The sequence below is a fragment of the Condylura cristata genome, unplaced genomic scaffold, assembly GCF_000260355.1.
Source record: "Condylura cristata isolate star-nosed mole 26May11 unplaced genomic scaffold, ConCri1.0 scaffold00030, whole genome shotgun sequence".
Lineage (NCBI taxonomy): Eukaryota > Metazoa > Chordata > Mammalia > Eulipotyphla > Talpidae > Condylura > Condylura cristata.
In genome coordinates this window covers 1,755,326-1,769,800 of record NW_004567131.1, presented here as the reverse complement: position 1 = coordinate 1,769,800, position 14,475 = coordinate 1,755,326, and the positions used below count along the sequence as shown (strand labels likewise).

Below are 14,475 nucleotides of genomic sequence, written 5' to 3'. Positions count from 1 at the left end.
TTTATTTATTTATGCTTAGAAGTGGGGTGCAGGCCAGAGGTGCAGGGCCAGTGAGAGGATTCACCAGAGGCAGAGTGGGAGCAGAACAGGAAGATCAATGAAGTACACTGCTGAGGGGAGCAGTGGGGAGCAGCAGGGAGCAGCGGGTGAGACAGTCTGCGGAGCCATGTGGGTCACCTCCCTGGCTGGGATGGACCTCATGCTGAAGCAGCTGTGGTCAGCTTCACTGTGCTGTGCTTTAACTTGCTGCGCCACCACAGAGGGCCCAAAACTAGAAAACTTTCAACTGATTAAAAATCCAGCATTAGTGAAGAGTATGGCAAAGCATTCTTGGTGGGCATATAAGATGGAATAGCAGCTTTGGGAGACAATTTGATTGTCTATAAAAATCATCTTAATTTTTTTTTTTAACTCAGGACCCATGTTTTAAACAAAGTCACATATTGAATTCCAGCATAGTAAATGCAGAGCACAGCTGTTTGCTTGAAGCAAAGACGGGGACCCAACCAGGCTCTAACCTTCTCATACTGTGTCCCTGTGTGTGCCCCCAGCACAGCTAATTAATCAGAACTTCATGGACTTCGGGCCTGACTACTGGCCTGGGGTAGCATGTAAAGTAAATTAGCTATTGTAAGTCAAGGACTGAAATAAAAGCATGTGGCAGGATTTTACCTTTCAGTAAAGTAAACCAGTCCCAGCTGATCAGATCCGTCCCTAGAACAGCAAGAGCTTATTCCCAGATTTATCTCATCACTATGTTTGGAACAAGTAGAGCAGACATTGGGTATAGGGAACTGTTTGAAAGAAAGAAAATTCCATCTAAACAAGGTTTTATAAAGCAGCTGGTAAACATGGTGCTTAATCAAGGAAAAAAATAAAGCAGACCAAGCAAGAAACACCTGGTCAGGAAGAGCTGCCCAATTTACAAAAGAGCAAGACTGAAATCTTTGAAAAGGTCTTCGATAGGAACCAAAAGAGTGAAATCTTTGGAGCATTTTAATTTGCAGTTTGTAAAGAAATTTTGAATTTATGTAAAAATTTAAATCTAGCAAACAAGAAGACCATCTGCCTGGATGCTACAAATATCTAAAGATTCTCCTTACAGTTTAAAATGCAGCCAGCCGCTGCAGGAGCTACAACATGCCTGTACAAAGGTCACAGAGACACTTGTGTTAGCCTTTCAAACGAGCCTCAAATTATTCCCAGATGATCACAAAGGGAACTGTCCGGGTCTAGTGCAAGGGGCAAGTCAGTGGGGAGGAAAGAAAGCCTGGAAGCTGGTGACACTTCCTCAGAGTCATTTCCTGTAACAACCTTCAGTGCCAGCAAGGCACAGAACAGGTTCTCTATGGACCTGGAGAGTCCTGGAGCCCTGGTGTTTTTTTCAGGCTTTTAAAGATCGTTCTACACCACCTGTGGCAAGGCAGTCAGGTACAGGGCAGCCGGGGGTGGGGGGTGGGGGAGCACGGGCGCCAGGCGGCTGGCAGGCCTGCTAGCACCTGCAAAACTTTACTCCTCCTGTGCTCTCTGGTATTCTCTTATGGCTTCTCCACTGGCTTCTACTGAGCTGGGCCCCATAGTCCTCTGCCACCACCACCCCCTGATGTGGCCCTTTTATGCTCAGCCTCCAGGCTCGGCTGCGCCTGCTCACACAAGCCCATGCCACACTCCAGGTACCACCATCAGGCGTGCATGTGAAACCACAGGTGTTGATCACTGATGCTAATGGAGGGACCTACTAACTTTCATTTACCCCACACCCATCAACACAGTACTTCAAGGCTAAGTCATTAGCATCTCTATGAAGAAAAGAAAATCTAAGATGTAGGAGTTGTAAGAACAGTCAATGTCACACATTCTGACTACCTGGGTTCTTTTCCTCTAAGTGACTAGAGGGAACTGGTTCCAGAAAGACCAGGAGAAAAGTGCCCAACACCGCCTGACTCAGCTTGCATCATCATGGCGATGTGTTTCCACAATGGGTCACCAGTCATCCTGCGGCAGGGCATTTGAGAACATGGGACAAGGTTCTCTGGATTGTTTGCCCAGCAACCAGGGATTGGGAGAGCTGTTGGGCAAATACAAGTGGGATTCTCCCTTAAGAAGCTTGTAATACAGGGGCCCGCCCTGTGGAGCAACAGGTTAAAGCTCAGCACCATGAAACTCTCCAAGCTGCTTTACTTGTGAGTTCAATAGCTGGCCAGGGAGGTGACCCACATGGTGCGGCAGACCTCTCCTGACCCGCCCGCTGCTGCCCTCAGCAGTGTACTTCTGCTGAGTGACGGACTTCTGTTCGTCAGTTGGCCTGTTCTGCTCCCCACTCTGCCTCTGGTGAATACTCTTACCGCCCCTGCACCTGCACCTCTGGCCTGTATGCACAAATAAATCTTAGAAAAGAAAAGAAAAGAAAAAACATGTAATCCAATTTCTCCTAAACTCAAGGACTAGAAAGAACCCTTTTTGCAGAGCATCGTATCAGCAAAGCAAGGAATTAATAGTGAAGAAAGCCCCTCCAGAGGAGCCAGAGGCAGCTCAGCAGAAGACTCCTTTTTAAAGCTTCTGATTGTGTGATTCTCAGCTTTACAGTACACTGAAACTCCCCGGTATGGCAGGGGAGGCCTCAAAAGAGAGAAGAAGACCTCCACCTGAAGTCGAGCAGATTCTTGATCCCATTTCAAGAAAGAAACGGGAGTTTGTAGAGACCAGGGGTTAGCAGCAAGGCGAAAGCCCATGCTGGAGGAAGGGCACACAAACTCAAGAGAGTAGTGACTAGTTGGGTTTGGGTTTCCCAGTTTTATGGGTGGGTTGGCGGTGTAAGGTATAATGAAGGGGTGGAACAGTCAACACTTTAAAGAGAAGGCAGGTGTTGCTTTCCTCCCTCACCCCCAAAGGGGTTGCCGCCACTTTTTGGTTTTATCAGTGCATGTCTAAAGTGTTGTTGCATTTTGGGTGGGCTTTTCGAGCATTCTAATGAGCATCCAAGGAAGTTGGGCTGACTTCACTAGTTCTCCCAGCATGCTCTTTGGCTAGGCTGCAGTGTTTTTCAATGTCCTGAAGCTACCCAATATATCCTAACGTGCCTGCCTCACAAGGAGAACTTTAAGAAAAAACCCTGATGTGTGGCTTACCCAGTTTCTGATGCCCTTGTTCCATATTGGCTTAGAGCCTGGGCAGCAGGACTTTTGAAAGAGATTTTAATGTGCACGAACAGCCGTAGGCCGGCAAAGTTCAGAAGCACGGATCCCAAAATCCCCAGAGATTTAAGAACCACTTTTCCCAAAATCCCAGAAGAGTTTGTGAAATGACTGGATTTGGGTAATGATTAGGTAACTGATAAAATTCATAAGCGCAATTTTGCTGGAGTGCAAGGAGCAGAAGGCAAGCTGGCAGGGAGGCAGTTGCAAGGGCAACTACTTTCACTTGTGAAGGAAATCGTAAACATTTGTTTTTAATAGGCAAGATGCCAGGAACAGGTATGGGAGTGAGGGGTCCAGAGAAGGCTTACTTTTGTTCTCTAATAAGAGGCAAGTTGACCATTTAGATCTAGAGGGTAAGATCTAGACCGAGAGGTGGAGAAAACAGAAGTGCCAGCCAATTAACTGAAAACCCAGAGATAAAGGCAGAGCAGAGTCTTAGGTGGAGCACAGATGTGATGATTTTCCCCTGAGAGGAAAATAGGAAAAAGGACCTAATATTTACTGAGCAGTAATTTTGCTATGTACCAGGCTGGACACTTCATATGCATGATTTCATTTAATCTTCCCAGCAAATCTACATGGACATTTGTAACACAGGAGACCCTATACCCCAAATTCCCAGATTTTGACTGCTCCACATTAATGCCATTTCCAATTCTAATATTCCAAGAGATCAGCATGATCAAGCACGATTTGTAAGGGAAAAAATCATTTGAAATAAATGTAAGCAGTCCAGTTTTAAAATAAAGAAACAAAAATCTGCCCCAAATATCAAATATTGGTGCCCATCACAGTTGTTTCTACAGGTACCTGATGGCCATGTTGTGAGCTGCTGTGCCCAGCGCTCTCCTCCCCAGGATGCACAGGGCAAAGGACAGAGTCACCAAGGCAGAGTCCTCATCACTGTCCAGGCTCTTCGAAGGCTGTAAGAGCAAGGGTGTTCAGCTTTCACACAGGGTCTGCGATGCATAACACAGAATCACCAATGTACAGTTGTAGGAGGCTTGTATGATTAGCCCTTGTGGTCATCTAGTCCCCACTAAAATGATCCCAAGGATGGGGATCACTCTGCTTCCTAAAGCAGATTTTCTTAATGTTCAACATGAAAAAAAAAATCAAAGTGGGAAGCTACTTTAAGTAAGGAAAAATTTATTTCCTTTTGCTGAGCTAATTTCCTGAGTTTTGATTCTGGCACTTCAGGTCAAGAAGGTCAGAAGTTGCAGTGAAACGGAGAGAAGGCCACTTTAACACCCTCCAATTTGAAGGTGGGTAAAGGAGGGGTTAAGGTCTGTCTTTCAGGGAGAGAGAAGCAGAGACGTAAGGAAAGCAAGCTCCCCATAGTGAGGGGCCCACTGAACTGACCTAAGTCCCAATCAACAAGTAAACTAAGGGGGCCATCTGAGGTCAGCTTACAAAATAGGCGGAACAGGGATGAAGAAGAAATTTAAAGTCAAAATATCTTTTGCCTGGGCCCTACCTGGTGGCACAGCAGTTTGGAGCACTGCACTGCACAGCTAAGCCAAGCCATGGTCGCTTGAGTGAGAATTCAATCCCCACCTGCCCCGGAGGTGACTCACATGGTGCTGCAGATCTCTCCTGACCCGCCTGCCGCTCCCCTCAGCAGTGTACTTCATCCATCAACCTGTTCTGCTCCCCACTCTGTCTGTGGTGAATCCTCTCACCGTCCCTGCACCTCTGGCTGTACCCCAATTCTGTATGCATAAATAAATAAATCTTTAAAAAAATCTTTTGCCTGAAAAATTTCATGGGTCCTCCCAGGGTAGCCTCAAATATCAGTAGTTGCCTTGACAATCTCAGCCACAGAAGAGGCCCAGCTGGGGTAAGACCTGGATGCATCTGGAGAAAGCAGAGTCTGCTGTCTACTCCAGCAACCACCTATTTTTAACCGCTCATGAAAAGGTCAAGGACATGGGCTGGTATGGTAACTTGTTTCACTTTCTATACGTCATGGTAGCTTGGTTTACTTTCTATACGTCATGGTACAACATACTTTACCAGCTGCTGAGGAAGCTGTTTTTCAGTGTGCCTCTACTATCGCCACCGACAACACCTGGAATCAGCTTTACCCGAACCCCAGAAGTAATTCAATCCCCCCACTTGCTTTCCTCGCCTTCCTCCTCCTAGGCTGCCCTTCTCCCCTTTTTATTTGCTATCATTGGCCCTGGTTCCATTTCTAAGACTCCACATTCACCTCCAGAAGTGTCCTCAGCACAGAAGAAAAATAACACAGAAGCAACCAGGACCCTCTGTGGGCTAAATAGCATTTGTGTGTCATGATTCATAGGAGGTCAGGAAATCCTCCAGATTTCAGCAGGCTCCAAAATTTCAAAAAGTAACTTTAAGCAGAGAAACAAAGTCTACAAGTTTTTAAAGCTGATAGAGGTTCAAAATGGCACTGTCCCATTGTAGAGCTTAGGGAGAAACTACCTCCACCTTTCCTTTTGAGAAGACATAGTATGTAAACATTGTTTTAAATTACTTTTGTTGAGGTGGCATTGATTTACTACACTGTACCAGATTTAGGGATATAAGGTCACACCTCAGCAATGTCACCACACCTGGCCTCACCTTTTCTTTCCCTTTACCAGAGACCACAGGGACCCCCACGCCCCCACACCCTCACCCTCTTTGTTCTCATACCCACTTTTCATTTCTAGTAGCCTCAGTTCCAGTTTCCGGGGCTTATTTTCCTCTAGTTTTGCCAGTTCCTTTGTTTTGTTTCTCTGTGGTCCCCATTTGAGTGAAAGCATCCAGTATTTGTCTTTCTCCTTCCCACTTATTTCATTGAGCATAATCCTTTCCATTCTGTTTAGTTGTTAACTAAATATTTATCTTAATACCAATGCTTTTTTCTCTCCTCTAATTTACATTAAAGTTAAAGGAGTGAAAAAGAAGAGATGGACTTTACAAGATTTCTTCTTGTTAAGCTTTTAAGCTCCACTGATGCTTCCAGGGCCCAGCGCCTTACCCACCTCTTGCCTTTTCCTTGCGCAGTACTGGATCCATTCCAGGTAAACGTTACAGTAACTTGCCCGCGTGATGCCCTGCAGACAGGGCACATAGTCATCATCAATGTTAATGTTGAACATTGCAAGGTCACGCTCAATGTAATGCCATTTGGCAAAAGGCTGCAGGGACTTCAGCAGTGATTCATCCTTGATCCAGGAGAGGAGTTTTGGGGATGTTACCATGTAGTATATTATGCTCTGCAGAAAGAAAGCAGGATTTTGAGCCCTCATCGCCTTTCTTAAATCAGAAAGACTCCTTATTCATTATATTTCATAAAGTAAATCAATATCAATATCAGGGAAATAAGAGACATGAAACTTCCCACATGTGGTAACATTTGTATTTCCTGTTACATTTAATACAAAGAACCCACAGAAGAAACATTCTTAAAAGCCCTCTCTTAAGGGTCACTGTATTAAAGAGGGGAGTGAGGAGAATATAATACTAATGAACGTATCAGACAGAATCTGAGATAAGAATGGCAGCCAGCCCTGTCCCTTCTGAGAGAAGTGCATGAAATCATCCCTAGCCTCTGTGGCCACCAGGCTGGATTGATCCAGTTGAAAGACACTGGGAAGACCCTAATAGGGACCCTAACCAAAGTGTTTAGTGAACTAAATCACAGTAATTCTTATGTAGAATTCTCTCTCTCTCTCTGTCTGTCTCTCTCTCTCTCACACACACACACACTCACACACACACACGATTGCCAGTTCCCAGGCAATAGAAGTCTATGTGTTCAATAACAATGCACGTTTCCCTTCTTTCAGCCACGTCATCTGTAAGTCCCATCTGGGGAACTGTTACTCCTGGGCTTTATTACTTGGACTCACAGTTTTAGTAAAAGTCATCTGGTAGTTCTTGAAAATATGCTTCCTTCCAAAAACCTGTCACCCACCCCCACACGTAAAAATATGACACAGTCCATGGAAATTCAAGTGTGATCAGCAATGGATCCTAGGATGTGGCTGAGGAACCCCTTCCAACCTGCAACTTTTCTCTTCCTCACAGGAAGTCGAGGACTGCTGAGTGTCTCTGAGGCTGAGGTGGGCCTGGGCACGAGGCAAGCAGCTCATGGAATCATGAGCCACAGGAGGGGCTGCGTTTGATGCCAGGAGGTAGTGATGCCTGCCCCCAGAGTGTCAGGCCCTTCACTGATGGCTTCTCTGATTTTAAAAACACACTCTTTCCAAGTGAAAAGACAGAAAGTAATGCATATGGTATGGACGTGACTGACACCTCAAGGTGACACCAAAATGCACTTTTCTGAGCACACTGCCCCCTCCCCTGGCTGCTTCCCAGTAGACAGACACCTGGTTTCTGGGTTTGGGTTAGACAAGGCTAATGACTGATTCAGCCTCTGTAGTTCAGTCAAGACTAATCTGTGTCTTGGGACAGGTGAGTTTCCCTGTTTGGGGCATATTTTTATTAGAGTCCATGATGCATCTGATCCTAAAATGGAGAGCAGGATAAAGTTAATCCACAGCCAATAAGTGGATTCATTAGTTGACCTAGTTCTCCAACCTCTAACCTCTGTAGCACACATCCCAGGACATCGATGTTGATCTTAAGAAATCCCTTCAGGGCCCTGCCTGGTGGCCAGTGGGTTAAAGCACAGCCTGATGAAGCTATCCACAGTCACTGCAGCACAAGCTCGATCCCAGGCCCCTGAGCTGACCCACATGGCACAGCAGCCCTCTCCTGACCCACCCGCTGCTCCCCTCAGAAGTGTGTTTCAGTAGATCTGCCTGTTCCTCTCCCACTCTGTCTCTGGTGAATCCTCTCACCCTCTACACCTCTGGCCTGTACCCCAGTTCTTGTATGCATAAATAAATAAATTTTCAAAAGAAAGAAAGAAATCCCTTCAATGGAAGGGAAGAGGATAAGACCACAGGAAGCTAAAAAAAGATGGGAAAGAAAGGAGAGTTAACAATGCCCACTTTTCCTAGCTGTTTTGTTTGTTTGTTTGTTTTTAATGAAATTCCATGTACAAAGCACTTGGTCTGCACACAGTGTGCTTTTTGCATCTCTCACATATCTACCCAGCTAGTTTGAGGACCCGGGTAGGTGGCACTAACGACCACTCAGGAAAGGTTTAGAGCAGGGGTGGTGTTGAGGGACAGAGATGAGTCTGTGCTGGTCACCAAAGGGTTTATCTTATAACCAAAAATGTAAATTCTGAATCCAGAGGCTTGTTTATTGTCTACCTGCTGGCAGGATAACTTAAAGCTTTTCTGAGGTAGTTTATGTCATCAGCCCAAGTCACAGATAAAAGTCGACCGGTGACCTTGGCCAAAAATCTCATTTCTCAGCTGACTATTGTAAAGGGAAAAAGAAATTTGGTCTGTCTAAACATCTGGCTGCAGCAAACATCTGGTCTAGTTTTCTCCAATATGTCCCAATCACATGTGCCAGCTAGGAATAACAAACAAAAAGTGAAAGACAAATGTTTACCTTCTAATTCATTTCTGCAGAGGAATTAAAATAACCCCTCAAAGGATGAAGTCAGAATAATTAATAAGGACTCTGAATAACAGAGGTTAAAACATCCACCCCCACCCTCCATCTGAGTATATTGCACTGTTGACTCTTGAGCAGGACCCCAGCACAACACGGCTTCCCCACACGTGAGGAGAATCAGTACTGACTCCCCTCACTGGGAGAAAACCACCTTAACTAATTCAACTAGTTAAAAGCAATACCTATTTCCACTTTATTTAGGCAGAAATTCTGTCAGGAGACATCGTCAATGAACAGTGTGAAGTCCTTCAGGTTCTGTCAGGATGAAATGGACATGATGCTAAGTAAAACTACTAAGGAAGGACAGTGAAAAGGAATTGCGTGCATAACACCTGATCTGTGTGGAAAGCGGGACCTCTTCTGAATTAATTCACCATATCTGACTACTCCAACAGAGATTCTCCTGGTTTCTCATTTTAATTGTAGATCAGCACATGCTATCAGAGGACTCGTTCTAGGAAGGGGCCCTGGCAGGCAGGCCAACGTGTCCAGGTTTTTCGCTCTTCATTCTGCAAGGCCAGCGATAAGCACATCTCCTTTTTACAGGAGCTGGACAGAAACAATGGCAGCAGGAAAAGCAGGCCCTTGCACACAGCTGATTTCTTGCTTGCTATGAGGGTTTTAGGCACTAATAAATGGAGGAGAGACAGAGGAGGCACCAGGGAAAACCTCAAGTTGACAGGAAGGAAATGATTTCAAATATATTCATAGAGGGTGGGGCAACTGACCCAGTTTATTAGGAGATTTAAAAAAAAAATCCTTTTGTGTAAAGGAATTATTCCAAAGTATTCTTCCTTTTCAATTTGGCAGTCCATTTAAAAAATAATAAGGATGAAACCAGACTCTTGAAACTTGAAGCAATTCGGAGCTACCAGACAATTTTGTTCAAGTAACTGGAGCCAAAAAAGAAAATATTCATTTGTTTTTACCCTAAAATACCGTTTCTTCTCTACCAATAAAATTTCCTTTGACTATACCAGAGGAATGAATAGAAATTCTGAGCAATTCCTCACCAAAGGGTAAAGGAAAGTACTGAGTTTAGAGAAAGCCTTGCAAAACTAAGCCTGAATAGCATAACAAGCGAGTCCTTACCTGCCCCCAAATCTCAGCCCCTCCTGAATGCTCTTAAGAATATTCTGTTTCTATGGAACATAAATATGTCTGTGTTGGTTTCTAAACTCAGTAGCATAGCACATCACTTAGGAAACTTATTTAAAAATATAGATAATTGGGTTCTCCCCAGCCCACTTGGAATTTCCAAGTTGAACGCAAATCCACTATTATCTAGCTTGCAGGAAAGCCGGATGTTGTAAGTCTGCCCCTGACTCATGAGAAATACCCCCGCTGGGTAACGCGTCATCCCATATGGCAGCCTGCTGGCCCATGAGATCCAGCGGGAACATACTGTGGCAACTTCCTGGAACCTTTAAAGGAGCAGGTGATGCATGCCCTTGGCCTTTCTGTTCTGTATCCTTTCCCCCAGCCATGGGAAGCCTGGTGTTAAATCGTGGCACATGAAGATGGGGAAGGTACTTAAAATGGTGGTGCTGAGAGCTGGAAGGCACCGGGGTGCCTGAGGATGTCGTGAACCAGAGCTACTATATCACCTTTGTTTATGTGAGAAATACACTTCTCCGGTGTGACACGTGAGCCAGTGTTATTGAATAACCCAAGGTCAAATTGAATGCCACCCGATATACTGTTTGCCTAGAGTTGGCTCTCTGTATGAAAAACATTTTGCAAACTCATTTATAATTTATGGCTGAGGAACAAACCATGCTACTCTGAGGCAAGGGGTCACAACTCCCTGATTGCTTTCTAAACCTTCCTCTATTTGCGTATGGTTGGGGGAAACATCTGTAGTTTTATGTGAGATTTGGATATGACATCCTGAATCCCTCTAGCATACACCAAGATGAGTATGTACCACTATATCTGTTATAAATTTTCTGCCACAGAAAAGGGCTTCAGAAACATTTCTAGTTGCAGTCATCTTGGGATATGATAATTAAAAGTCATTTAAACTTAAGACTTCCATAGTCTGTCTCCTGTAGCATTTACCTTTTATTGTTGAAGACAATGGGGCTCCCCACAATTTGGTAGCTAATTCAATTTTATAAGAATCTTCCTTTTGAGTTGACTGGAACTCATGTTGTCCTTTTACTTTTGTATTTCATTTCTGCTGAACTTCTTGTATCAGACTCAGCTGGCAGGGACTTTGGGTCTCAGCTGGATGTGCTTCCTGATTTTGAATGGCATTAAAATAGGAATCCCTTTCTCCCTGTTAGCACAAGTGCCATCCAGGTCTTCCACCATGCAAAGTGCTCCTTCAAGAGAGTGGCTGCCACATATACCTCCTCAGTCACAGTTGTCCCTGCCTGTCCCTTCCCCAGTTATAGTTCTGCCTCCTTAATCAAGTTCCTCATTTGTTCTCTAGGAGACATATTACAAACCTGCACATTTTCTGAAGTTGAACATAGTTTGAGGAGACATGGGGACTAAGTAACTGAAAAACCATGGTATTAGTCTCCACATGAATGAGGAGAAAGGCTGTCATTACTAATTCTGATTCTATCATTGCGTGATATTTTTGAATTTTTGTCATGAGCTTAAAAATGATACTGGTTCTAAAGCAGAGCATTTGTGAAACATCTAAACTGACATCTGTAACTTGTAAACATTGAAGCTTGGTAATATTTCCAGAATGCTTTCATTGCTCATCCCCATTATTACAAGAAAACTTGTGCTATGTTAGATGTGAAGAAACAGACCTATGTAAGAAGACAGAGTGCTTATTAGTGCCTAGGTTTAGAATATGAGTGGGAAATCAGAAAACAATGAACAAAATGGCAGTACATACCTATCTATCATAACTGCTTTAAATGTAAATGGAAAAACCCTCTAATTAAAGGATACTAAATGGGCACCACGTTATGAAGTTTTCTGAAGCCACTGCAGCATGAGTTCAATCCCCCGCTAGGGAGCTGACCTACATGGCATGGCAGGCCTCTCCTGACCCATCCGCTGCTCCCCTCAACAGTCTGCCTGTTCTGCTCCCCACTCTGTGTCTGGCGACTCTTCTCACCACCACACCTCTGACCTGTACCCCCGTTCTGTAAGCATAAATAAATAAATCTTTTTTAAAAATTTAAAAAAGAGAGATACAAAGTGACTGAACAGATGAGAAAAGAAGATCATCTATATGCTGCCTATAAAGACTTTATCCAGAAGTGAAAACACACATGGACTGAAAATTAAGGGACAGCAAAATATGTTCCATGCAAATGGGAAACAAAAGACAACTGGATAAGGAAAGAAACAACCTATGTGTCACTGATGAATGGATAAAGAAAATGTGATACACACAGGTGTATCACCTGTGTACCTCCCTCACCCACTCTCCATACACATACACTGTAGAACACTATTCAGCAATAAAAGAGAAGAAACCTTGCCATTCACAGCACGGATGGGTTGTATTATGGATGGAACTTGATGATATGGGTCAGAGAGAAAAAGACAAACACTATGATCTCACTTACAGGCAGAGTCTATAAAGGAAGGAAGAACCAAACTCATAAATGTAGAGAAAAGATTGGTGGTTGCCAGTGACAGGTGGTTGGGTGGGCAAAATATGAGATGGGTGTCTAAAAGGCACAAACTGCCCATTATAAAATAGGTAATTTGGGGAGATGTAACATACAGCAGTGACTATAGATAATAATACTGTATTGCATGTTTGAAAGTTGTTAAGAATATACATATTAAAGTTCTTATAAGGAAGAAAATATCTCTGTGGTAATGATTGTTTAGAAATTATATGGTGGTCATTTCACAATTTATACAAATATTGAATCATGATACTAAGCGCCTGAAAATATTAAAGTCAACCACACATCAATTAAGAAAAGAAAGAATATTGCCAAGTGCATGTTCAGGTTTTCCAGTTGCTTCTCATCTCAGTTCTCCCTTGAAACCCTCAGTAAGTCATTCTCTAAGTGACTCACTACATCCCTTTTTACTTTCTTCTGGGACTCAATTCCCAAACAATTCATTGAACAGTTTTCTGAGCCACTAGGTCCCCAATTTTGGACCCTCTCCTCAGAGTATACTCTGGTCCCCTACACTAATTCCTTCTTTAAGGAAGCTACCTGGGCTCCCCAATGCAATCTTACTTAAAAAAATATAACTACAGGGCCCTCCCTGGTGGCGCAGTGGGTTAAAGCACAGCACTAAGAAGCTAAAGTCATTTCAGCATGAGTTCAATCTCCACCTCGGAGGTGACCACATGGCACAGCAGACCTCTCCTGACCGCCTGCTGCTCCCCTCAGCAGTGTACTTCATCAGTTAGCCTGTTCTGCTCCCCACTCTGTCTCTGGTGATTCCTCTCATTGCCCCTGCACCTCTGGCCTGTACCCCAGTTCTGCAAGCATAAATAAATAAATCTTTACATATATATATAGGTACAACAGCTAAAACTTTTCATGAACCTAGTGGTTTCCAGACCTCATTGGGATTCAGAAGCTTAAAAGATGCTTCACAGTCTAGATCTTTTGCAAGAGTCTGATGAGCAGCCCAGTGTTGTTATTTCCAAGTGTCTAGGGCCAAGAAGAGTACCTTGATGTAGTAACGGATCAGCACCCTTCGGAGGTCAAACACCTGCAGCATGGTGGCTGCATTGTTGTCCATGATGCTGTAGCCCTCCAGGATGTACTGCGCCTGCGTGATCTCCCAGGTGAGCCAGCGGAGGTTGAACGCAGCATTGCAAGACAGCAGGTGGGGCAAGTGGCCCGGTTTGCAGCAGCAGCAGCCTCTGTCATCCTCATCTCCTTCCATGATGGCTTCCACCTCTCTCTGCTGGCAGTAAGTTCCTGTACAAACATGATGGAAATGTACAAGAAGTCACAGGATAACCTTTGCTTTGAAGACTTTTGTCTTCATAACAGAGGAAGAGGCTGAGGGCAGTCTAGGCATCAGAAGAATTGGTTAATTCTTAGTTCAAGTAGTACTTCCAAATAAACTCTTGCTCAATTATATTTATTTTGATTCTCATCTGCTTCCCATCATTTTTGTTTGTGTGATTATGTGTCAGAGGGAAGACACTCTCATGACAGCTGTGGACATTAATGGTTGACAAGCTGAAGGATTATAGCCTTAAGTTTCCTCTTCCAGAAGCCTGCACGTCACAACGAGCAGAGGAGAGACTAAGGAATGGTGGCATTTTCACTTTAAGAGAGAGGCTTGCTTCTCTCTGGGTCTGCAGCAAGAGTTACTATCCAAATGTATTTAAACTATTTGAAATAGTGTTTGGACATGGAATACTATTCAAATTTCAGCATAGAAGAATGGGAGGCAGTTGTTAAGAAATAGGTTTTGAAGCTACTTGGTCAAGTTACTGACTCATCCAAGTTGTTTCCTCATCGGAAATCAGCTGTTGTGAGGGTCAAATCAAAGGACTTACATAAATTTATTAGTAGCCACTCAGTACATTACAATATTTTACCAGTTTATAAGTTCTACAGGGCAGAATTGGCAGCGGGAAATTCACTAAATAAGAAATGAGCTAACAAATAAATTAATTCACCCACCAAATATGCTCTCTACCAGATGTCAGACACTGTTTAATGCATTGGGGATATAATAGCGAAAAATGTAAAAATATCTGGTTTTGTGTAGCTTATACGTTTAGGTTGTAGAAAACAGACAATAAGCAATGAATAAGAAAAAT

General features: G+C 43.8%; 1 protein-coding gene across 3 annotated transcripts in view; it reads right to left on the bottom strand.

Moving 5' to 3' along the window:
* PCNXL2 (pecanex-like 2 (Drosophila)) overlaps nucleotides 1-14,475 on the bottom strand; it is a 272,672-nt gene that overhangs the window by 24,602 nt on the left and 233,595 nt on the right. For all 3 annotated transcript variants that reach the window (XR_001145936.1, XM_004691129.2, XM_012731293.1), the window contains exons 26-28: nucleotides 13,365-13,618; nucleotides 6,191-6,424; nucleotides 4,008-4,120 (exon numbers count right to left, since the gene is read on the bottom strand). Coding sequence is in view for 2 of the 3 variants with exons in the window: in XM_004691129.2 (XP_004691186.1) it covers nucleotides 4,008-4,120; nucleotides 6,191-6,424; nucleotides 13,365-13,618 (601 nt within the window). In the remaining variant the exon portion in view is untranslated. The remainder of the gene's footprint in view (nucleotides 1-4,007; nucleotides 4,121-6,190; nucleotides 6,425-13,364; nucleotides 13,619-14,475) is intronic.